This window comes from Lutjanus erythropterus, chromosome 18, assembly GCF_056507025.1.
Source record: "Lutjanus erythropterus isolate fLutEry1 chromosome 18, fLutEry1.hap2, whole genome shotgun sequence".
NCBI classification, from domain to species: domain Eukaryota; kingdom Metazoa; phylum Chordata; class Actinopteri; order Lutjaniformes; family Lutjanidae; genus Lutjanus; species Lutjanus erythropterus.
Genome location: NC_139334.1, coordinates 37,367,061 through 37,391,777, shown reverse-complemented (window position 1 = coordinate 37,391,777; position 24,717 = coordinate 37,367,061). Strand labels below are relative to the sequence as shown.

The window sequence follows — 24,717 nt, the reverse complement described above, 5'->3', positions numbered from 1 at the left end:
AAAGTTGCTTTTTGTAGAATCAAATAAGTGATTAAAACCAAACTGATGAGCAAAATGAGCATTTAAAACAGTGTGATAAGAGCCTACTATAATGACAGAACTCATCTTAGTGCAGTGAGTCATTCCCTGCACGTTTGCTTGTGACTGACTGAAAGCTCAGCTGAACATGTTTCACTAAGTGACCCATATCAGTGTATTCACCTAAAGGTTCTGTTCTTCAAACAAAACATTTACAAATGACACAATACTACTGTACAAATATGGCAGTTCAAAATGACAGCCTCTGCGGAAGATGACCCGCTTCCTCTGTCGATAAAAAAAACACGATTCTATTTTCCGTTTTCAGGTGATCATACACTAATGAAAACATATGAATATTTATTTTCCTTTTCTTCCATATTTTGGATACAGATACAGATCCCCATAGATCTTATTATTTTATTATTATTGAAATAATTTGACCACTCACACTTTTATTCTTGGTGGTTTATTACATTCTGACAGTAAAAAAAAGTAAACATCCAAAGCATTTCGAGGGGACTGACTTTGGTTGGCACCAGCCAAAGTTCCTGAAAGGGCTTATTTTGCAAATAAAAACAGACATATTTAAAATGCCATCTGAAACCAGTTAAATGAAAGTGAACAAAGGAAACATGTTTCTGTTTCTGTCTAATGAAAAAACATAACAGCCTGAACAATGTAAAAATAGAGAAAAAGCTGCCTTTTACTCTGCTGTGTTTTCTTTAATAACCCAATTAATACAGTATGAAACTTCATGTGCCTACACACCTAAAAATGTCTCATTATAAATCAAATGACATGAGAGGGTCCAATGCACCCACAGGGCAAAACAACGAAACAGTCTTCCCATCAATACTTAAATAGGACATAACACAAAAGTTTCCCACATAGATAATACAATATATGTGAATACTGTGGAAAGTATGACAGTATATTGTACAAAAAGACAGTCATTCAACAAACACCTTGTCTCTTTTGTCAAGTAAAACTTCTATCAACTTTTCAGATTTGTGTAAAGTACATGTTTTCAGAATTGGAACAAGTGCAGAAATTGGCACAAAGTAGCTGCATTTTCATTATTTGTTCCACATCATTAGGTAAGACTTTCTGAAGACCTGTGAACACTGAAGTTTCTTCCTTTCTGTTCAAAGGTGAAAATGGTCAGACCCATTAAAGTTTCGTACTGTACATGCAGTGATCTGACATCAGTTGGAACTATTTAAAAAGCTTTCACCTGAACATTTCTGAATTTTGTGCTGGCTTCTTGCTACTCATCTCATCCATGTACCCCGACTAAGCCCACTGACTGGGGGCATCCCAGGGGGCAGTGGCGGGGGTAACTGATTGTGTCCACCAGTTGATGGTTGTGGGTACCCACCACCCAAACTAGGTGCCAGGCCCATGACTGAGGGAGGTGGAGGTGCAAGCAGGTAGCTATAGGCTGAGAGAGGGGGCGTGTGGTACGAAGCAGTGCCTGTGGGGTAGTGGTGGTGGTAGCCCAGTGGGGTGCAGGCTGGGGGTACAGTGGTGTAACAGGAGCCTTCTGTCTTCATCATGGACTGCAGCTTCTGGTAGCCTTCGCTGGACACCAGGGAGCTAGAGCTGGGAAGGTCCTTGGGCAGAGGAGGTGGTGGAGGTGGGCAGTGGGGTAAAGGTGGTGGGGGTGGTTTAGAAGGGAGATCTGGGGCTGGTGGGTAGGAGGAAGGGGGTTTGTGTTCTGTGGGAGAAAAGAAAGTGCAGAAAATGTTTATCCACAGTGTGGAGAGACGTTCCCTGTGACGCTCCAGTAAGAAGAAAAACAAGAAGGAACCAAAGTGCTACAGTGAGACAGTGGAGGTTAGAGATCAGCATGTCTGAAAATACAAGAATGATTTTAGACTTGAGATAATCTGCTGCGCAATCACACACTAACTTTAAACCAAGTTTTCACCCTAAAAATGAATGATCCATGTTCTGGGGGCTTGCATTTTGTCTTGAAAAAGAAGGGCATTGTTGCAAAGGCTGTGAGTTGACTTGGCAATTTTTCCTGGCATGTGAAATACTGCCTTTATTATTAAGAAATTTAGATAAACATGGCTGGCATTCATTTCTTATCTGACACCTTATATCTAGTGGATGTAGCTGCATCAGGCTTCAGCTCTGTTGCTGCTGCCAGAGATGATCCACTGCCAATCCAGCCAGCAGACACCACACACTGACAATGAGTCAGAAGTGATGATTGAAGGGATTATGTTAATGTGAGTCTTTATTATTATTTAAGTAAAATGCTGCATATTATGCCTTTAACAGATGTTGTGGAATAGAAATCAAACTGCTCATTTCATTAGTGTGAAAAAATGGAAATGTTATCAAAAGAATAGTGGCATAATCAGGTTTCATGATAAACTGAGATAAAATTCCTGCCAATTAGTATTATTTCAAATTTTTATTATTTTCATCACCGTTTCATTACCATTCTTTGACAAAACTCATGTCACTAGCGTCCAGTATCAACCAAAGTCAGCAAAAGTTTCCCAGACACAGACATAACCAAGATTTATTTTGCATCAATGAACACCTTGACAAATGAATGCCATTTCAAATCACAGAGGTTTTCATTATAAAACTTGGTGAAATTATTTCAGTGTCTATTAGGGATGTGCGCAATTAGGGGACTACACAATTAAATGTCACCACCCTCGCTATTTATCAAAATATTATTCAGCACAATGCCAGTTCACTGTTGTCTCCAAGTTGTTATTCAGCTGCCCGCCACTAGTTGGGGCTGTGGCCCCATCAGACAGCAGCCACTCTCACCCAGCAGGTATACCCCCCATGGCCCCTGAAAGACATGCATGACAACTTGTGCAACCAATGCAGTGTTTTAATAGAGACAATGGAAATACGGTTGAATGTAGGCTGCAACAGAATAAACTGATAGAAAACCACTTGACTGGAGCAAAATGTGACCACATTCAGCACAGACAGACATTAACCTGCAAGCGAAGCAGGTTGCTGCTAGCACTGCTAAAGTTAGCCACACTGTGTGGCAGCTAATGTATACTCTTGGTGAATGATGTCATTTGCCCACAGACTGTGATCCATGTCAGTCTGAAAAGGTGAAGCATTTAGAGTTGTTGTCATGTTTTATAAGTTAATGAGCTATTTCATGCTATTTTATCAATGAAATATTTGAAAAGTAAATAGAATATTGGCATTCCATCTCTTTATTCACTCAATTTCAGTTTGAAGGTAGTTTAGTAACAGTGTGAGGACAACTGATGGAGTCAAGTACAGAAAAGACTGACCTGGGTTTATGGAGACTGGAGGAGGAGGAGGTGGTGGAGGAGGAGGTGGAGGGGGTTCTGTGAGCTCTGGAAAACAAAAACACAAGACAAAGGGAGCACTGATAAAAAGACACTACGTAAAATTAATGAACGAGTCTACATTAATGAATGAGTCTTTCGAATGAGATTTTTACTTACTAGCAGCCTTGTTGTCATCTTTGGGAGAGGGCTAAAAAAAAAGAAAAAAAAAGACAACTGGTATCAATTGAAGGCACGAGATGGGATCAAACAAGCTCGTACAGGTGGACATGTACACAGTCCTCTCACCTGGGCTGGTCTGTGTGGTCTAGGGCTGTTCTGAGGGGAGGCCTTCTTTGTCGGTGGTGGGGCTGAAGGGGACAGGATGGAAGGAGTTGGGGGATTTTCCCCAGTCCCTATTGCGCCATCAGGCATCTGCTGCTTAGCCTGAGAATACAAGTCCAGGATCTGGTGGCAGATGTCTTTGTGATGGAGAGAGAAGGAGCAGCAAAGAAAACAGTTAGAATAGTTTATATACTAAATCAACTATGACTAGTGTGGCAGTATTATCATTACCTTCCAACACCTCCACAGGCACATCATGGACAAACTGCTCCCACCAGCGCCGGGACGACTGCTTAGAGGTCCATTCCTGGATGTCGAACTTACAGAGACGTCCAGCCAGATACATGACAGCCACCGCTATGATCTGTGGCTCCCACTGCAGGGCCACCATGGTGCACAGGCTAAGCAGGAGCACAAGGCATGGTATTATTCTAAATTAGCTAACATCTAAAAACAAAACGGGGACGGGCAGGTGAATTCTGCACAATCGATGCATCATTTCTCCCAAGCTACTGATTTGGTGTCAGTTACTTTAAAAACTTCATTTATACAAACACAAAATGAGGGTGGCTGCATCTCTTCCAATTAATGTTTGTGCCAATGAACAGCTCTGGTGTTTATTTACGTGTCACATGACTGTGGATACCAATGACACACTTAATAGCAGTTTAATTACTGCTCATATTTGCTTTTGTAATAAATTTGTCATTAGTTTCCAGGATGTGTATGTGTTTTTCCTCTAAAAATGACATATTTAACATTTTTGTTAAATTATTTAAAAAAATTATTTTCTGTATTGAAGTTTGGTATCGCCCATCACTACATCGATACACTGAAACTATGAATAAATGACCCCCACCTTTGAAGCTCACCTGTCATTCACAAAGGTCCAGGCCATCTGAACCAGCTTCTGCACCTTGTTCTTGTCACCTGAAAATCAAAGTAGTTTCTCCATCAGCTCCGCATTCTTTGTTCTGAACTAATGTTTCTATAAAATGTAATTGGGGGGATCCTGACACAAATGTAGGCTCAGTAGTTAAGGCATAGTTCACCCAAAACTGAAAATTCAGTCATTATCTACTCACCCTCATGCCGACTGAAGGTCGAATGGTCTGCAAAACACAGACAACTGGAAAAAAACAAACAAAAAAACACAAACAAAATGCCTTCATACTGCTTATCTGGCAAAATCCAAGTCTCCTAAAATCCTGACAAGCCGTTTGCACATCGTCACACTACACGCACACAGTTCAGACAGTGTGCCTGTGCATGTCAACGCTGCTCCAAGCTAAGGCTCTATAATGAAGATTCAGATGAAATCTAGATTCTAAAAACGTTCTGGAAATAACTTTTTTTTTAAAGTCAACTTGTCATGTTGGGGCTTCAGGAAACTTGGATTACACCAGATGAGCAGTATGGAGGCATTTTATGTTTTTATTGTTTTTTTTTTTTCCTTTTCATTTGAAAACTCGTCACCATTCACTTCCATTGTTTGGGAGATTCTGCACTGCTGTTTTCTTGTGAAACTTCAGCAGTGTTTTGTGGGCTAAAAAACTAAACCTGACCTTCAAGCAGCATGAGAGTGAGGAGATAATGATTACATTTTCAGTTTTGGGTGAACTATCCCTTTAATCCCAGCACAATTCAAGGTCTCATGTATATTTATCAGGGTCCTACTCCTTTTCCAAAGTCAAATTCAAGCACTTTTCAAGCAGTATTTTCCAGCACCTTTCAGCTGTGGTCAGTGACATACTTATACAGTACTGTGCAAAAGTTTTAGGCAGGTGTGAAGAAATGCTGTAAAGTAAGAATGCTTTCAAAAATATAAAATGCAGTTGTTTATTGAGTGAGTGAACAGAAGAAAAATCTAAATCAATATTTGGTGCGACCACCCTTTGCCTTCAAAACAGCATCAATTCTTCTAGGTACACTTACACACAGTTTTTGAAGGAACTCGGCAGGTAGGTTGTTCCAAACATCTTGGAGAACTAACCACAGATCTCCTGTGGATGTAGGCTGCCTCAAATCCATCTCTCTCTTCATGTAATCCCAGACAGACTTGATGTTAAGTGGGGGTCCATCACTTCCAGGACTCCTTGTTCTTCTTTACACTGAAGATAGTTCTTGATGACATTGGCTGCATGTTTGGGGTCGTTGTCCTGCTGCAGAATAAATTTGGGGCCTATCAGACACCACCCTGATGGTATTGCATGATGGATAAGTATCTGCCTGTATGTCTCAGCATCGAGGACACCATTAATCTTGACCAAATGCCCAACTCCATTTGCAGAAATGCATCCCCAAACTTGCAAGGAACCTCCACCATGTTTCACTGTTGCCTGCAGACACTCATTATTGTACCGCTCTCCAGCCCTTCGGCGAACAAACTGCCTTCTGCTACAGACAAATATTTCAGAGTTTGACTCATCAGTCCAGAGCACCTGCTGCCATTTTTTGCACCCCAGTTCCTTTGTTTCATGCATAGCTGAGTCACTTGGCCTCGTTATGGCTTTTTGGCCACAATTCTTCCATGTAGGCCACTTCAGGCCAGACTTTTCCAAACAGTAGATGGGAGTACCTGGGTCCTCCTGGTTTCTGCTACTTCTGGCAATGCTGGACATCTTCCGATTTTGAAGTGAAGTAAGCATAATGTGTCTTTCATCTGCTGCACGCAAGTTTCCTTGGCTGACCACTGTGTCTATAGTCCTCAACATTGCCTGTGCTTTGTGCTTCTTCAGAAGAGCTTGAACAGCACATCTTGAAACCCCAGTCTGCTGTGAAATCTTTGCCTGGGACAGACCTTGCTGATGCAGTAGAACTACCTTGTGTCTTGTTACTGTGCTCAGTCTTCTCATAGTGTCTGACCTGTGATATGAAACGGTCTTCTACAACCTCACCTTGGTAGCAGAGTTTGTCTGTTCCTCACCCAGTTTTAAGCCTCCTACACAGCTGTTTCTGTTTCAGTTAATGACTGTGTTTCAACCTACATATGAAATTGATGATCATTAACAACTGTTTGGTATAAGTGGTTAATCAAACACCTGACTATGATCCTACAAAATGCCTGACTTTGTGCAAGTGCACCAAGAAGAACTGATGCTGTTTTGAAGGAAAAGGGTGGTCACACCAAATATTGATTTGATTTAGATTTTTCTTCTGTTCACTCACTTAGCATTTTGTAAATTGATAAAAATAAACAATTATATCTTATATTTCTGAAAGCATTCTTACAGCATTTCTTCACACTTGCCTAAAACTTTTGCACAGTACTGTACATGTTATATGTTCTATATGCTCAAAATGTTAAGTCCTTATATCATTTCTTCATAACATTAAATCAGTTGTTTTTGTGCTATAAATAAAAATTATGTTTCGTGATAGAAAGGTGAAAAAATAAAGAAAGGCACTACAAAGTTCCATGTTTCAAAACCTGTCACCCATCTGTAAGTAGACTTTTTTTTAAGTTATGTATTTTGGTTTTCTTGCCTTTATTTGATAGGATAGCTGAAGAGTAGACAGGAAAGGGGGGTGTAGAGAGAGGGGATGACATGCAGCAAAGGGCCATAGGCAGGAGTTGAACCAGCAGCCACTGCAGAGGACTGACAGCCTCCATACATGGGGCGGACATTCTACCAACTGAGCTAAACAGCCACCCCGATCTGTAAGTAGACTTGGCTGAGCTGATATAAAAAAAACAGCCAAGCAATTAGTGGACAAATTGTTCCAATCAAACCCTTTCCTTTTTTTTTTTTTAGTTTCCAAACCAACGCTCATTAAAACAGCAACTTCCCAGCCTGCTGTTGTCTCTTAGCCTGCCACTCACTGTTCCATCAGAGGGGACACATCAATAAAGACTGACAGGTCACACTACTGTATGTGACACATTAAGAATGGCAAGCAGGGCTCAAACAGTCTTCTTTGTTGTGTGTGAAACGCAAGAGCAGTTAGGCTCTGACTTTTTTTTAATTTCTTCATCTAAAAAGCAAACTATTCAGTCAGATAGTAATATATTATTATGAAAGTAATGTGATTACAATGTCAAGCAGTTCCAAACCTTGAAAATACTACATTGAAATTCGAGCATTTTCAAGGATTTCCAAGAACCTTAAGAACCCTGATTTATTTACTCACCATCTGTCTCAGATTAAAATATTGTGCGTCAACAATGAATTTGCCACAGAATATTTTTGGACACAGACAGAGATACCTTTGAGTTGCTTGGCATAGCAGAGCAGGAACTGGTAGGGGTGCTCCACCTGCAGGTCAAACTTGATGGTCTGCAACAGGATGCGCTCCAACACCATCACCTCCTCCTGTTAGGAAAAGGATTCTTCTAGTAAACAGTGACAGTGTCAGACTACAGATACTGGATGCACCCTTTAGATACCCATAGATCAGTCATTCCCAAACAATGGGTTGACTACAGGTGGCTACAGGAGCTTTTATCTGGGTCGCCAAATAAATAAAAGATTATTGAAGAAATTATGCAAATGTAAGACTTATATCTGCAGTTCACCTTTCATAAAGTATATTTTCTGGATTCATGCTCCTCTCTGACAGTTGACTGAATATCTTTGAGTTGTAGACAAAACAAGACATTTAAAGATGTCATCTTTGACTTTGGGAAACACTGATCAATATGGAGTGCAGGTGGAGTGGAGTGCATGGACCAAACAACTAATAATCAATTAATCGAGAAAATAATTGACAGATTACTTGACTATACAGTATTTAACAGTGATGTGGAAATATAGTAAACATGGTCAAGAATCTTCATTTCATTTTCTTCCAAAGATTTATGAAGGCCTATTCTGAATCTGGTCACAATATTTTGTCATTTTAAAAAGTGGGTCCCCAGAAAAAAGGTGGGAAACACTGTCATAGATAGATGAAGTTACAGTCTGCTAATTGTTTGTCTGTCTGCAGAAACGCAAATTTTTCTAAAGCACTGCTAAGGTAAGAAGATCATCAATACAGATCTTCCATCTGAAGGGTTGCCTGTTTTCACAAAGAATTTAACCTAAAGAAACCTTTAGAAACATTTGTAGATTAATGAACCACAATATCTTTAGAAGAAGCAGCCAACAGAGTAAATGAATTATCCTTAAATTATTGACTTCATGATTACAAATGGTCCTGCCAATGCTCAATAAACAAAACAGAAAAAGAGAAGAGACTTCCCAATAACTTGTTCATGTGCTCCACTTTCTATCTCTTATTTGTCAGTGTACCCTTGAATATTGAGAACAAGTTTTTTTTCCTTTTATGTTGTGTTTGTTTGTGGAGTTTTGCTGTCAACAGAAGTCTTGTGCAGGGTTGTTTGCTTCATGAAAAGTGTCAACAGCAGCATCAGTGATGAGCTGCTACATGTGAGGATAGCTTTACTGGTTTCATTTATTACCATTTAAGCAAATAAAATGCTTGTTGTTTTGTGTAGGCCACTTGAGTAAGCTACGGCATCAAGTTCTGCGTACAGCCTGTGTACAACTATAAATCAGCCTCAACAAATCACAGTTTAAATCTATTCCGTCTCACAACTGAGTAGACTGCAGAGGACTAAAGAAAAATAGGTTCTCAAAATAATTAAAGCCTGATTACACCGTTGTGATTCAACAATGATCTCTGGTCACTTACACTTTTCTGGACTGGTATTTGGGTTATAAACAGTATTCTTGTAGTCATGCAACACTACTGGGATTAAACAACTTTCAATCATTTAATTGTTACTTTTTTGAGGCAAAAACTTTTTCAATAGTTAATATACAAGTTAATATACATTTGGTGTATGAATTATACTGCTTTATCTACATTAAATTATTAAAGGAAAGTAGTAACAGCAATATAACAAGTGATTCCAAACTTGTCAACAGTCCTGCAGGCAGTAAATGACCAAATTGCTCCAATTTAAGTTTTCCAGCACCATGGACAGTGTCATTAACAAGAAAGGTTCGCACCAAATTTTGAGTGCGCCTGATGCTCGCTGCCAACTAGTATCCCCACCATAATGCCACTACTAAGTAAGTACAATTAGCAATAGCTCTATCATTGTGTGTATGTTTGTGAGTGTGTGTGTCTCTGTATGTGCATGCGCCATCATGCGTGTTTGTATATATATAGATGAGAGTGTATGTCAGTAAAAGTCCCCCTACAGATAGAAAGAACAGTTTGTGTGTGAGTGTGTGTGTGTGTGTATGAGAAGGTGTGTGAGTAAGCAGGACAGAAGAACAATATGGCTGACATTAAAAATGTCAGTAGGCAGCCATGAATATTAGACTTGGAGCTAGACATTCGATTAAGCCATTCACAATCAGCCTTGTCAATTTTCTTTGAATGGGAAAGTTCTTGTTTGTTTTTTTGCAATTTTTGTGGAAACAGTTTAGCAAATTGTTAACAAAAGTCATAGCACACTTGTCCCGAATTTTCTGCACGTCCTGATGTGCTTTTTGCATACATGCTCCCAGCGATGCGGGACTACATACACACTGAATATCAAGAGGATGAAAAATAATAAAAAAGAGGAATAAGTATGGCGGATTATATATAGTGTGCCTTTGTGCGTTGCACATCAGGCACACTGAATAAATATTTACCACACTGGCATCGATGGTTACTTAATATCGGTTGATACACAAATTTCAGGTAAGCATATGTATGCATTATTCTCTGACTTTTCTGTTTCAGTTTGCCACACCAGTACTTCCGACAAGACAGTCCTATTCATGTTGTGGTCAAAGGATTTCTTGCTACAGACCTTGGGATCATCTCCAAACTGTGCAAACTGAATGTCATTGAGCAGGCTGCGAGCTGTCTTGATGATGTCTTTGCACTTCTTTGGAGTTTCCTCCACTTTGCCCGCAAGGAACAGGCAGCATCCTCCTGTGACCTACAAACACAGGCACCAGGTTAGAACAAAACGAATCTCTTCAGATTCTACCAGAAAGTCTGCTGTTGCTGCACCATTTGACAGATGTATAAATGGTGCTAAGGAAGACTGATAAACATGAAACAGATTAGAGAAATCATTTGACGTAGTGTATGTAGCTCTGATTCGCTTATTTGTCCTAATGCAGGGGGTCATCAATGTCTGTCAGCTTAGCTGATAGTGAGATGGCACGGGGACCCCGCACTACAGTACACATTTTACACTGTTAGCATCACCCTCTGCACTTTCACAGAGGGTGCTGGTTCCTCCTCGTGAAGTTATGAGCCATTGTGGCTTACAAGAGTGTTTGTACACTATGTGGCCAATTGGCCAATCACATAATTGCATCGATAGCATTGTCAATTAATTTTGCTACCAATATGTTGAATCCATGGTAATATGTTCTCACATTTTTTAACATATATGTATTTTAAAAAGGAATTTATTGAGGGATAATTTGGAGGCCCCTCAGTAACTCTAAGGACCCCCTTTGGGTTCTGGACCATTGTGCACTCATGTGGATAAAGACCTCCATACTTACATATCTGGGAAACTGCTTAAAGGAGTGAAACATGTAGAAGCGGTGAAAGTAAACGATTCCAGTAGCCAGTGTGTCATAGTGTCTGAACCCACAGAGGTTAAGAAAACTGACAGAGGGACATCAACAGCCTCAAACTCCTCTACAGCATGTTAGCCTGCTACAGTGTGAGTGATTAATGCTTTATTATTACAGTCTGCAAGCACCACAACTCTTCAGTCAAAGCTCACATGCAGTTTCTGAATCAAGCAGCACTTTTTGCTGTGTTATGTTACCTCAAATGAAACTGTTTGTTAAGTCAAATACAGCATTTCTTGTAAGCCAGTCAGATTTATAGATATTGAGTGACGTGAGCCTGCTGGTCCAGAAGAAGTTGGAGAAAAAAAGCTTTGGTGATCTGACACCCTCAAAAAAACATTTTTTGAGTATTTTGACTCCTGTTTTTGTTAAGTCAAAGTCTTAGAGATTAGCATTTCAATGAGTCATATGTTAAAATATTACTTTAATTAGAGATATTGGGCCTAATGCACGAATATTTTTGTATTCTTATCTTAAATTTCTCTTACTTTTTTGTGTACAAAGGGCTTGTACGAACACACCACGTCAGATTCAACAAATGTTCAAAAATTCAAAAAACCCTGTAAATGATCCATCTGTGCGTATTTGAGTGCACATGCGCAGGACTTGTAAATTAGCATAATTAATGCCCCAATAACACCATATATGGCTGCACTTCCTGCTCCACATGCCAGGAAGTGTTCATGCATGAAAATGGCATCAAAGAGAAAAAAGAAGAACTTTACAAGTTTGGAGTTTGACGTCCTGCTTTCAGAGATCTATAAAGGAAAATCTGTCATTTTAACAGCGTCAGCAGTGGAACTAAAAGAGCTGCTGAAGCAAAGAAACGGGAAAAGTGAATACTGTTAATGCCTGTTACCAGAGGGTCAGACTGTCACTGAAAAAAGAGGGCATGTCTCAATATGAAAATTATTTAAGAAAAAAAACACAGTAAAAACACAGTAATCATGACTACAGCAGCAGGAGGAAGTAAAGTTGAAGTTTCCATCACGGAGACAGAGGACAGAATAAATGAGGACAGACACGTCATGAACCTTCATGTACAGATATATGACCAATACACCTGACAGCAGGTTATAATACATCATTGAATAAAGGATGAGAAGCCTTATATGTAAATTTATAATTATATTATAATTTGAAATTCAGTCAAACTGAATGTCAACATAATTATGAGGAGTAATTTATAATTCAGTTTTCAAAGTCAAAATGTCTTCAAACTAAAGAAATATACAGTCATTAGTGAAATGCTTTGGTTTGGATACCAGCACACTGACTGCACATGATTCTGTTACAGGTATGGACGTCGTAAACTGTGTTTGCATCTGAAAGAAAATTCAAAATACGAGAAAACTGGTGAATGCGACAAGTTCTCTTAAATCACTCATATGCATCACTTAAATCTGTTTGTACGAGTGGTTCTTGCATGAGGCCCACTGTTTCTTTGGAAATCAAAACATGAGTTTTAACATGCTGGCAAATAGACCACATGCTGATCAGTACTAGCTGCATATAATGACATAAAGTATGATAAGCACATACAGTTTACATTTCTTAATGTAGTTTATACTACTATTCTGTTATTCTGTGGCACAGAAGATTTTATTAGGGTCACCAATCAAAGAAAATACTGAAAGAAATTCTAAAAATTTAAGATTTATATCTGCAGGACATCTTATTTTGTCTCATTTATTAAGTTGGTGAAAATATCCATCACTGTAAGATGAAAAAAAAGTTTGCAAACTCAAAATTTCAATGTAACTTACTTTGAAATATTTTTGAGTTTTCAGTCCAATTCAAACTCTTACATTAAAAAAATACTTAATAAACTCAAAGTGAAAATAAAGAAAGGTTAAATATTTGAAGATTTTCATTTAAAACCATTTCATTTCAACACCCAAATAATGAAAAACCAGGTTCACAGCTCACTGTGAACAATTTCTGACATACATTTTTTTGGGAAAATAATTCAAGTTTATCTAAAGAAGAAAAACAAATTATATCAACTAAAGATTATAGGATGGCAAAACTTTTTTAAGTTAATTTCAAAGCTTAAGAGTTTGAATTTGATTCAAAGCTCAAATATCTATTCAGTGAGTTGCCTTGAAATTTTGAGTTGTCTCTTTTTCTTAAAGGTTTGTTTTCTCGATGAGAGAAAAAACAATGAGATGTCCTGGCAACTCAGTCTAAACTCATTTATTTCTCAATTCTCAATTAATTTCTCAAAAGTATTTAACATGTCCATGCATGTGTCAAATAATATAAGATGATGTGAAAGTGGCAGTAAAAATGGACAGGAACATTCATTTATGCACAAATGAACTCTTCCCAAGATTTATTGAGAAGACCTGCTGTGAATTGGGTCATGATGGTTTATACATATAACACTGTCTAGCTCAGTCATTCCCAAACACTGGGTTGGGACCTACAGGTGGGTCACATGAAATTTGGGTCGCCAAACAATTATACTATAGAAGACATTTAGTAGTATCTTAATTATATTCTTACAATTCAGTAGTCTAAAATGTTCTACATCATTTTCCTGATTAAAGGAAATAAAACCAATGAAAGCAGGTGGAATGTTTTCACATGTTTGGACATGTCTGGACAAATCAGTGGATTTAGTAGGCTTTATAGGAAGATTATCCTAATACTTTTTGTCTCTGGTCAGAATTTAAATGAGGCATTTACAGCTCATGATTGGAAGCTGCAATATTTAACTTGAATACACGTTACTGCCTCGTCCCGTTTTCCCAAATGATTTATTATTTGATTCTTTGAGTTAATTTCTTCTTCTGTAGGTACTGAAGGCTCCATGTGCACAAAATATCCAGCAGCCACACACATGAACCATCCAAGCACTCTTACTCACAGTGTAAGGTGGTGGTTATGGATTTAAGTATCAATCATACAGATGCTATAGCTACAAGGTTCTTTGTGGGTTAGCCATACGTTTCCCACAAAAGGATACAGGCCGAGCCGTGTGCCCACATCAAAGATGAAGCGGGCCCCCTCTCTGCGGTACCGGGCCTCAGTGGCAGGGTCCAGTCCCTCTGACTGGGATGGAGTGTGGGCCAGGTCCTTTTTGTCCCAGTACCAGCATGGTTTGATGAGGTCCAGGGCGGCCGGTTCCTTCTTGTCCCACAGTAAGAGGGGTTTGATGAGGTCCAGGGTGGACAGGTGTTGTTTGTCCCACCAGCAGCAGGACTGGAGGCTGGAGGTGAATGTCCTTGTTCCGCTGTGATGAAGAAAGCGGCATTTAACCTGCGAGCGACTGTTCCAGTCAGAGATGCTGCTGTTCTAGACGAACAGTTAAGGTACTCCAAACCGTGTCACTGTGTGTTCAATCTGCCTAGTGCCGCTCCCACACAGCACGGACGGCCTTTAACACAAGAGAAATATCTACGAGAGGACCGCTAGGGATGTAGAAAGAGTTAAATATTGTGAATCTGCTGTGATTGCAGCCGTTTACTCCACTTGCAAGCGAGCCACTCCATCCAAACAAAGAGCACCGTACACCGCAGGAGACACATTCATAATTGACTTGTCCTTCAACCAACCATTGTAGCTCAAACGTGACCATTTATGGTTATTTAAGCCATCTAAAAGTAAGCGTCCAATTGCAAAGCGCGGTGGGAGGGGAATTGTTTAAGCAGTAGGGTAACAAGTCGCTGTCATGTTCCGCGAGCGTGCTTCCCAACAACCAATCAGAATGCCAGAATCCAGTGTTTTTTTTGTGGGCGTTTTTCACGACTACCCCAATCACACGCGCCACTCAGTCAAGGTTGGTTTCAGTGCAGGAAGAGAGGAACTGCTGCTGTCACTTTGGAAAAGGTATGAGTAAATCGGAGAAAATGCTTCTAGTTTGGTTTAGTAAAGTTGTGACTTGGTGTTCACTGTTATTCTGTATGAGTGTGTGAAAGTGATGTAGAGGCAGTTGTATTTTAGCAGGCAGGGCTAGCTAGCCAGCCAACCCTGCAGATTAGCCCCTTCTAAAACTCAGGCTGATCCATTATCACTTGACAGCTTAGCAGCTAACAGCTAACAGCTAGCTTGGTAGCTGCAGCCAGTAGACATGAATGAGCTCTGTTCACTCCAATTACGTCGCAGCGCGGATGGGCGTGATTCCTCAGTGCTAGTAAACTAGCTGGTGGCCTACAAATAACCTTAGGGGCTTACTGTTCGTGGGGTGTCAGCTTGTAGTTGGTTGGAGGATAAAACAGCGCTAATACATCACTTGTGGACTATTTTAATGAAGCCCCGTGGCTGCCTTGGTGTGATTAAAAACATAGGAAGTGTTCACTGTCCAAACTGAGTCATTTCACTGTTCAGTTTGCTGACATGCGGCTGCACGGAGGACCTGCCAGACAGGAGCTGAAATTGGCATTAGGGGGGCATTCGTGACAAACCCCGCTGTGTCATCAGCCTAGAGGGTGGGAGCAGCAAAATGTTTTATTTTAGTGCCCTGGTCAGTCCTGCAGGTTTAGCTATCTCACTTGAATTGAATTGTGTTCAGTTAGGACTGGACAGAAACCTAAAAGTTTTGTCTGCTTGACTTCATTAGAGATCCATGCATTTTTAAGAAATGGTGTCTCTACTTTGTACATGTCTCACTTTTTTTCAGGGTTCACAACAGTAGAATTGGCTCCAAGGTTAAGTTGGTGTAATTTAATTCTCATCACTGATCCAGCCTACAATCCTTTTAAAGTGCATCTGACCACCAGACTATTTACATGTTTTTCAAGTTATTTTTTAAACAGAGCATCAGCCCACATGCATGAAAAGAGATTAAAGCTACAGAACTTGCATTAATATATTAGGGCTGAGATTATTCTAATCAGCCGATCTTCATGTTTATGATATTAATTTAATTAGTGAAAAGTATATATTTTTGGAACATCAAAAAAAGAGTTCCAGAATTAAGGAAGGGCTGATGGTTAGTACCATTAAGGAATAGTTCAGCCAAAAAGGAAAATTCAGTCATTATCTCCTCACCCTCATGTCAATTGAAGGTCAGGTTTTTTAGTCCAAAAAAACTGCTTGAGTGTTGCAGAATCTCACAGACAACAAAAGTGAATGGTCAAACATTAAAAACAACAGAATAAAAACATAAAATGCCCCTATACTGTTCATCCAATGCAATCCAAAACTCCTAAAGCCCCAACATGCCAAGTTATTAACACCATGTTTTTAGCTTGAATCATCACTGTAGATCCTTAGCTAAGAGACACATTGACATGTGCATGCACACTGTGTGTCTGTGGTGTGATGGTGTGTGAACAGCATGTTGGGACTTTAGGAGACTTGACTTGTGCCAGACAAGCAGTATGGTGGTATTTTATGTTTTTTTTTCCAGCTGTTTTTTCACATTTGAAAACTGGTCAACATTCACTTCCATTGTCTGGGAGATTCTTCAACACTGTATCCCTGTGAAATTCCAGCAGTGTTTTATGAACTAACAAATGAAACTCGACTTTCAATTGGCATGAGGGTGTGTAGATAATGACTGAAATTTCATTTCTGGGTGAACTGTCCCTTTAGTGTATGAATGGGTGAATGTGACATATGTTGTAAAATGCTTTGAGTGATCTAAAAAGACTAGAAAAAGTGCCCTATAAATGCAGTCCATTTCTATAAATGGAGTTTATTTACCATAACATTGTGCTGCATTACAGAGAAATACAAAAATATAATTTTAAGCCTTTAAAAAACTGGCTGTTAACAACAATGCTAACAGTATAAGATTGAACAAGTTTCATTCAAAAACCAGGAATAAACTTTCACAAGAACAAATACTCGCAGACATATAACCATGATGAATGATGATACTACATTTCCTCTTCGACTTCATGTCTCTCCTGCCTGCCAGCATGTCCTTGTTGTCTCTGGAGTCAGAGTCCTGGTCAGAGCAGCTGTAAATCACACCAGTACTGTAGTCCCAGCCGTCAAAATAGCCTGCGTTCATCTCAGAGATTGTGCTCTGTCCTAGTCTGTTCACTAGAAGCCTGCCTGGCTGCAGATCTGTTGCTCATTTCGGCAATGTTCCTAGCCCCCAGGATTTCTTGCTGGGTCCTTCTTCCCCAGTCTGGGATAGTGATTAGCGCAAGTGCCACATATTGCTAGTGAGTTCCGTGTTACAGGAGAAAAAGTCTGCATTGCAACCCTCCCCAATATTTTAGTTGTGGCCTTCCTGACCAGGTTCAATTTTCGAATGGAGAGGGAGGTTTTGGTTTTGGTCTCTTTCTGTGATTGATTGATAAATGGAAACTGGGTGTAGTAAGGCTCTCATTAACTGATTGATTCGTTATTTGAGGGCAGTTCCCCTCAGCTTTGTGGAACCTGTTGTAGCTCGTCGTTTTGCCCCAAATCTCTGCTCTCATCCATTTCATTTCTGGCAGCAGCAGGGAGTAGAATGTAGATCGGCAATTAGACAGTTTAAACAATTGTTTTTAGAGATTGGTTTTGGACCACAGAGACAACTGCTACTGAATGTCACTGAGCAGCTGTCTTGTGCATGAGTGTTGGTGAGGGAGGGAGTCAAAACAGATGGGCTGTGTGGTGGATGGGCTTTTCTGTTACATAGTAAAAGACCCTAACTACCAAAAATGGCCTGAGCCACTTCCTTTGCTTTGGTAAACTGTCTGGCTTGTAAAATGGTGTGTGCGTGTGTGAATGTCTGTGTATGTGTGAGTTAGTGAGAGCCAAGAGGGCTGAGCAGCTGCACAGGGAGGAGGAATTCATATTAGTCGTGCTAAGGCCTGTAGGAAATTGAATTGGTCCATGTAAACTGGACATTGACACTTGGTCTATTTAAAGGTGTTATTTTGCTGGCGTGAAAGCCACAGGCCTAACACTGCAGCTTGTTCTTCATAATGAAATATCAGACTGCCACTTGAATGGTGCAGAGATGTGTGTTCTCAAATGAAACTTTTTACTGCGATACTGATGTTTCTTTGGCCTGAGAACACTTGCAGGAGCCAGATAGACCTGGAATGCATGCTTTAGTAAGTAAACATCAGGTAAATTCTCTCACCATTTGGCTGTTTCAAAATATAGGAAAACTTTTATCATATAACCTGTACATTGGTAGAATTTGAGTCTCTTTGATTTTATCAGTGCACACTGCACAGTTTTCAGTCAACCAAACGATGTGTTTGCCCATCACAAAGTCCATTTGCGCTGGGGTTCTGCAACCTGCAGCTTAGGGTTACTACATGAGTAACGGTTATTTATTATGTCTCATTGTTGTAGATGTACACAGTACAAATGAAAAACATTGTAGAAATCAAAATTTCAAGGCAACATATAGATTTTTGAGTTCTGAGCCCAACTCAGATTCTTAAGTTTTGAAAGTTTTACCAACTTCTAATTTTTTGTTGAGATAATGTACTTGTACTATGTTCTTACTTAGATAAACTTAAATCTTAAGTTGAATTTAAGAAACCCTCCAAAAACATACTAAAACATTATTGAGTAAATGCAGTGATACCCATAATATAAACTAATTCTTGAAATGAACCTTCTACATTTAACACATTTATTTTTTGTCAGAAGCAACAGTATACTCTTTCAAATCTTTTGGTAGCTGTGAACTGCCTGCTCGTGCTGAGTTGAAGTTGCTGCAGCAGTGGGCTGATCACATGTTGCATTCGATTCAACAATGCTTGCTGTGATTGACTGTGAGCAAAATTATACAAGTTGTCATGTCTTTCTAGATTTGTGCAGATAAAGGATTGAATGCAGTTATTATTTGACTGGAGAAATGTCCATACTAACAGCAATAAACGGACAATAAATGTCAGCGTTTTCGAGGCGCACCTTATCTGTAATGCCATTAACAGCAGCACACGTCCTCTGCATTGAGTGCCAATCAATAATTGAAGTGTCAATTTATTCTGTTCAAAAGATGCTGGATTTACTTGCTTACTTTATTCTGCTTGAACAGTGTACATGTGCACATGCACATGTTTAGTTCTTCTCAGCTTTTATCCCCATTTTCCGCAACACAGTTGCTTTGTTGTTTCTCTTAGGTCTTTGGCCCACTCCTTCACTCTTGTCAGGTTGACATAAGGTTTATTGTCATTGCAGATTAATCTGTTAATTATTTTATTGAATAATCATTCAGTTGTTTGGTCTATAAATTGTCAGGAAATGGTGAAAAATTAATGCTGTCACAATCTTAATTCTGTTAAGAAAAATTGAGAAATACACAGTGTCAAATCTACCTTTGAATGTGACTTGTTGAATTTCAGAGAGCCTCATACAATATGCGTGCAGTAAGTCCTCATATGAAATGCTAATATTTAAATGGTGTGTCTTCTCAGCCCAGTTGTCCATCCACCACCATGGGAAAGAAGAGTCGAGTGAAGACTCAAAAGTCGGGCTCAGGAGCCAGCGCTGTGGTTTCCCCTAAGGAGATGATGAACCTCATCTCTGAACTGCTGCAGAGTACGTTTACCTCCAACTTCTACACCCAGTCCACCCTGGAGCCAAACAACAACAGAGTAGTGAGATAGCTGTCTGGATGCTAACTCACATAAATGAAGGGATATGCAATACTTGACCCTTCACTAAGCCCCCGCCTCCAAACAGCAACTGTCCATCCTAGGATAGCAATGAAACGGCTGTCAAGCTTTCCATCTCTCTCCATGCTCTGCGATGCATGAGTCTGGATGGTGGCATCTTTTTTATAGTCTCTCAAAACCATGAAACACAGTAGCACGTGTGGTGAATGGATTAAATTCTGTCTTCATCTGCTCTCACATAAGCTGTGAACATTAGCATGACAGGCTAACTCATGCTAGCATACTAGCTGCAGTAACTTTACTGCCTGACAAACTTGTCAGATCCCATTGCATCTGCATTTGTTCTGTTGGGGTTTGTGGAGGAGAATGTAGACTGATGCAGAATCAAAGTGGGTCGATGACGATGCATCTCTTTCTGACTCGCTGTCTCAGGTCTAAGCCAGGTTAGCTTAGCTTTTATCCTGGCTCTTTTCTACATTCACGGCCTGGCTGCATGACCTGTCTCAGGATCCACTGCACTAATCGAGTCCTTGTGTTTCCTTTTCCCACGTTAATGACTGTATTTCTGTCATCTTTTATGTAGATATACCTGCTGTATTTCACCATCCAACCAGTGTTGTGCTGAGATGTAAGCTAGCTTTAGCCTCAGTTTTTTAGCATGAATATTATATAATCTACACAGCTGTCAGGTAACTTTACATAAACACTTTCACATGGTTCTTATTTCAAAATGTGTCAGATGGAAACATTAAAACATCAGTTGGAGACTTCTCAGCTGACTCAAGTCAAGTTAGTATTAGCTCACATCAGCCAGCTACACTTACAAAATCTGCTTGTGAGTCATTATTTTAGGTGACAAAATTCACCATTGTCAGCTAGAAATGAAAAGCTGCTTTTGTTTACGTCTCTTAGGAGTCACAGACCTTGTGTTTCAACAACTATCCCAATTTCAATGTTAAGTCTGTCATGGTTATCACCATAAACTGCATAAATGAAGTGTGGGAATTGAAAGTTTGGCAGGCTTAGCAACTGTAACGAAGGGGCTTAGTGAATGGTCTTTTGTATTAATATGTTGAGACCCAGAAGATTTAGCATATATATGGAAAGTAATGGAAAGACCAATTTGTCAGTTGTTCTGGGAAAATTTGTTTTTACAAAGTTAACTGAATGACTATGTTTTTTATAAGCTTTCTTTACTGCACATATTAGTACTGTTGTCTGTCATCAATACCATATGTGCTTTATGAACTGCATTAAAGGGGTTATAGGCAAATCAGCTTACAGTGTTATGGTGCTATTTAGCACTGGATGGCCAACTTGCCAAGATATAGAGAACATTTCTCTGATAAATGTCTTGTATATCAACATAATCTCTCAAATCTGCAATGCAACTATTCAAGTCACCACAAAAACACACAGTCTGTAACAGCTGACTGTATGAGAACCAACAAACGGCAGAAGAAAATGACTGCATGTTGAGATTTCTGTGGACAAGTAACAAGAGATCATGATTTAAGACTATTGTGACATCTGATGTTCAGGGAAGTGAAATCTGGCTCAAAGGGATGAAGCAGCGTTTTTTTTGTCATCCATCCCAATGAACTAACACAGGGGTTAGCTATCTTTACTCTCAAAACAGCCATTTTTGTCCAAAAAAAAGAACTTGTCTTGAGCCACAAATATTCTCTATTTTCCTTGGAAACCTTTATTTTTTTTAAATTTGGCATCCATAGCTGGGCTAGAGAGACTCAAGAGTAGTCATTGGCTAAGTTTAGTGGAAAAGACGCTGAACCGCAGATGTAGGCTATGACGCACATTTTAATGTAAGGAATATTAAAACTTTTTTTTTTTAATTTGGTGTATTGTCTACACATTTTACAGTTGGAGAATGTCAGAATCACTTAAGGCCCAGAATAATGATGACTGATGATGATGAAAATGTTAAAATAAGAGCTACTCTTCATTTTCATTTAATATTTTTTAGAAGCCACAGGGAACCTCTGTAGAGGGGCCACTTGCAGTTCCAGAGCTGCATGTTGCTGACCCCTTAACTAACAGAAACTGTTAAGGGTGTTGAGCCTGGGTATGTTTTCCTCAACCTGGCCTGTCCGCTGTTGCAGCTCCCATAAGAGCGCATTTGAGGAGTTATTCATTCCCAGCCAAGTAAAAGTGTCTGGCTTTGCTCAGAACACTCCTCACCAGCTTTGTTTGTACATGTTATATGTGGTGTCCATCAGATTCTGTGGCCTATTATCACACCAACAAAATTTATTTTCATACATTCTTTCAATAATAAAATTATCTATCATAAGAAATGTATTTATTTTTCACTTTCCAAGCAACATGATTTTGGTTTTGTCAAATTTAATGATAGTGTTTGAGTCAAACCACATCTGTAATTTGCTAATACTTCAGTATGAGCTGCACTTCCTCGCTCTCTCTTCTCTCTGACACTGAATTGATGTATAAATCACAGAAGTTAGACCGCATTGTGTCAGAATTAGAAATGTCAGTGTTGTCACTACACTAGTCCTTAAGATAGAAACTGAACTCAAAATAGCTCCTGGTGGTCGGGGCAGCACCTGGATGTGAAGCAAAATGGTAAAGCATAAAAGCAGCCACTTACCATTATGTTTTGCTGAATTTTGGTGGTTAAGGTGTGTTTGGCTGTATGGTTCATCTACACAGTGATAGAGTTGAGGTGTTTATGGTCAACATGTGTTTCCCCAGAATGCAGCAGTGCAGCACCCTCTGCTGGTAAAGAGTGGGAGGAGTACATCCAGATCAGAGGTTTGGTGGAGAAGATCCGCAAGAAACAGAAGGGTAAATAATTTGGATAGACATAATATTTTTTAGAAGAATTAAAAATTTAAAGATTTAAGAATTATGAAGTGATGAGAAGTATTAACTTTCATGCAATTAAAGTATGATCAATTTAAGACACAGACATTATTACAGTTTTTATTTTGTATGTGTGTGTGTGTGTGTGTACAGGTATGTCGATAGTGTTTGAGGGAAGCAGAGAGGATTACTTCCCAGACCTGATGACCTGGGCTCAGGAAAACGGGGCGTCCTGTGACGGCTTCACAGTGACCAACTTTGGATCGGAGGGCTACGGCCTGCGGGCCACCAGAGACATCAAGGTGAGCTCAACCCACAGGTGCTCACTCTTGTTACGTAATTTATAGACTCAAGGCAGCACGGTGGCTCAGTGGTTAGCAAACCAAGAAGAACCAGGCTTTGGGTCCTGGCTGGGTCAGGGTTGGGGCCTTGCTTCTCTCATGTTTTTTTTTTTTTTATTGGGATGTTCAAATCTTACTTGTAGCTGAAACAGCAACACAAATATGTATACAGTATACAGTTAATTACCATGTATGCAGCTTGCATACATGATTAGACATGTTCAGCATCATAGAGAGTTCAAGTACATGAAGCTTCAGTAAACGTACAGCTGGATGTAGACTGATGAGAAAGTGCATTTCTTAACTAAATAGTTAATCACAATATGAAAGGGCAGGCTGGTGTGTAATATAGAATTTCTTAGTTGACCCTCTAAGAGTGCTAAGAGCATTCTGCTGGGACCCTCAGTGATTTCCAGGACAGGACATTTAATTTCTTCTTCAACTCTGGATAGTCCAGGGTCAGGGCCTTTCTGTATGTATTTTGCATATGCAGTTTCCCCTGCCATCAGAAACATGTATGTGAGCTTAATACTTCTGTCACTGCCACTGACCAAGGCGGCATGCTGGTGCCCCAGGTATTGCACGAGTGCTGCCCGACACAATCCAAACACAGGGTGCAGTTTTAAATGCAGAGGACAAACACTTAATCACTGCACAATGCAAAATCAATCATAAAATGTTACGAGTTTTTTGAGCTGTAAACTATATGACTTTGGTGTGATGAAAGACATCAGTGCTGGTTTTAATATTAACATTTCTTGACTCAAAACACCATCTACTGATTTAAATCATCCTAAACTTTGCAAGGCCAGTGCTGACATAGAGTTGACTGTTTGGGACTATCTACATCATGAGATTTATATTTAAAAAAAGGATGTTAACTGCCTTGAATCAGAGATGGCCACAGACACGTGCACCAGAGAGCCTCTCAGCCTCTCTGAGCCGCTAACAGTTTGCCCAGCTATAACACAGCTAACCTGCCACACATAAACTTTTACAAGAGGCCATAAATTTGTTTCTAGTGACTGTTAAAGAAGGGGAGTTTTGGCTACACAGCACAGTACCCTCCCGCCACTTGTAGTAACTTGACGGAGGCTGAGCAAGTTAGCTGCACTGTGTACCAAGCTGCCAAAGTGATGAGCTGTTCAGCCAGCCTCTTCGTGTGTCGTTTGGCTCAGTATCTGCTGCTGGATCACATTAATCTGATGTCACACAGCGTCACACGTGGCGTCTTCCTTGCAGTGCAGTCTGGAGCAGTTAGAAACAACAGTTGTCCTTGGTGTTTATAGCCCACAACCAGTGGGCTTTTTCTTTTTCTAAATTGGTTTTTTCACTATATATATTTTATTTTTCTCAAGAAGGACTGAGTAATAGACTCTTAAATTCACCTTCTTATGGTTTTATCTATTGGAAAATCAGTGCCACTGTTCTTGGATTACTGCATTTGTTACTTTTTGAAAAGCAAAGTGGTGTGTTTGAGTCTTCTGCTGAAAATGTTTATTTATGTCAAGGTTGTATGAGGATTTCTGCTCACATGCAATCCCCTTGTGTTGGTTGATTTTGCATGTGTGTGACTGAACAGTTTTTGTTTTTTACCGGGCTGGCACTCCAAAAAATGATCTTAATAACAAATAATAATAATAAAATCACTAAACAAAATAAAAATAAACACACACAAAGCTGTCACAACTGGGTCAAATAATACTTACACTGACTGTGTGTGTGTGTGTGTGTGTGTGTGTGTGTGTGTGTGTGTGTGTGTGTGTGTGTGTGTATGTGTGTGTGTGTCTGTGTGTCTGTGTGTCTGTGTGTGTGCGCGCGC

At 39.7% G+C, this 24,717-nt stretch overlaps 2 protein-coding genes across 4 annotated transcripts in view; one reads left to right on the top strand and one right to left on the bottom strand.

The window, feature by feature from the left end:
- Nucleotides 1–471: 471 nt before the first annotated feature.
- Nucleotides 472–14,486, bottom strand: LOC146311418 (cyclin-K-like). 2 transcript variants are annotated; one of them, XM_084742700.1, is made up of 10 exons: nucleotides 14,160–14,486; nucleotides 11,114–11,195; nucleotides 10,402–10,533; nucleotides 7,858–7,963; nucleotides 4,523–4,580; nucleotides 3,882–4,051; nucleotides 3,615–3,787; nucleotides 3,486–3,516; nucleotides 3,309–3,374; nucleotides 472–1,738 (listed from the first exon to the last, which is right to left on the bottom strand). In XM_084742700.1, exons 2-10 carry the CDS (start codon nucleotides 11,144–11,146, stop codon nucleotides 1,293–1,295), a joined length of 1,215 nt encoding a protein of 404 aa, XP_084598826.1. In that variant the 5' UTR covers nucleotides 11,147–11,195; nucleotides 14,160–14,486; the 3' UTR covers nucleotides 472–1,292. The 2 variants fall into 2 exon arrangements, with proteins under 2 accessions (XP_084598826.1, XP_084598825.1); XM_084742699.1 differs by lacking the exon at nucleotides 3,309–3,374 and having other exon boundaries at nucleotides 14,160–14,294.
- Nucleotides 14,487–14,864: 378 nt separating this feature from the next.
- setd3 (SET domain containing 3, actin histidine methyltransferase) overlaps nucleotides 14,865–24,717 on the top strand; it is a 40,778-nt gene continuing 30,925 nt past the window's right edge. Inside the window, exons 1-4 of one of the 2 annotated variants that reach the window (XM_084742249.1) lie at nucleotides 14,865–15,028; nucleotides 19,518–19,636; nucleotides 22,444–22,536; nucleotides 22,708–22,856. In XM_084742249.1, coding sequence (XP_084598375.1) covers nucleotides 14,865–15,028; nucleotides 19,518–19,636; nucleotides 22,444–22,536; nucleotides 22,708–22,856 — 525 coding nt within the window. Of the gene's footprint in view, nucleotides 15,029–19,512; nucleotides 19,637–22,443; nucleotides 22,537–22,707; nucleotides 22,857–24,717 lie in introns of both variants that reach the window. The other variant, XM_084742248.1, reaches the window with a different exon arrangement.

What these genes read in the sequence shown, in the direction of transcription:
- LOC146311418 (XM_084742700.1), bottom strand. Translation starts at nt 11,146, where the DNA reads ATGTTTCACTCCTTTAAGCAGTTTCCCAGATAT. An exon ending in TTAAGCAGTTTCCCAGATAT is followed by an intron (nt 10,534 to 11,113) that starts GTAAGTATGGAG and finishes CTGTGTTTGTAG; the next exon opens with GTCACAGGAGGATGCTGCCT. An exon ending in GCCTGTGGAGGTGTTGGAAG is followed by an intron (nt 3,788 to 3,881) that starts GTAATGATAATA and finishes TCCATCACAAAG; the next exon opens with ACATCTGCCACCAGATCCTG.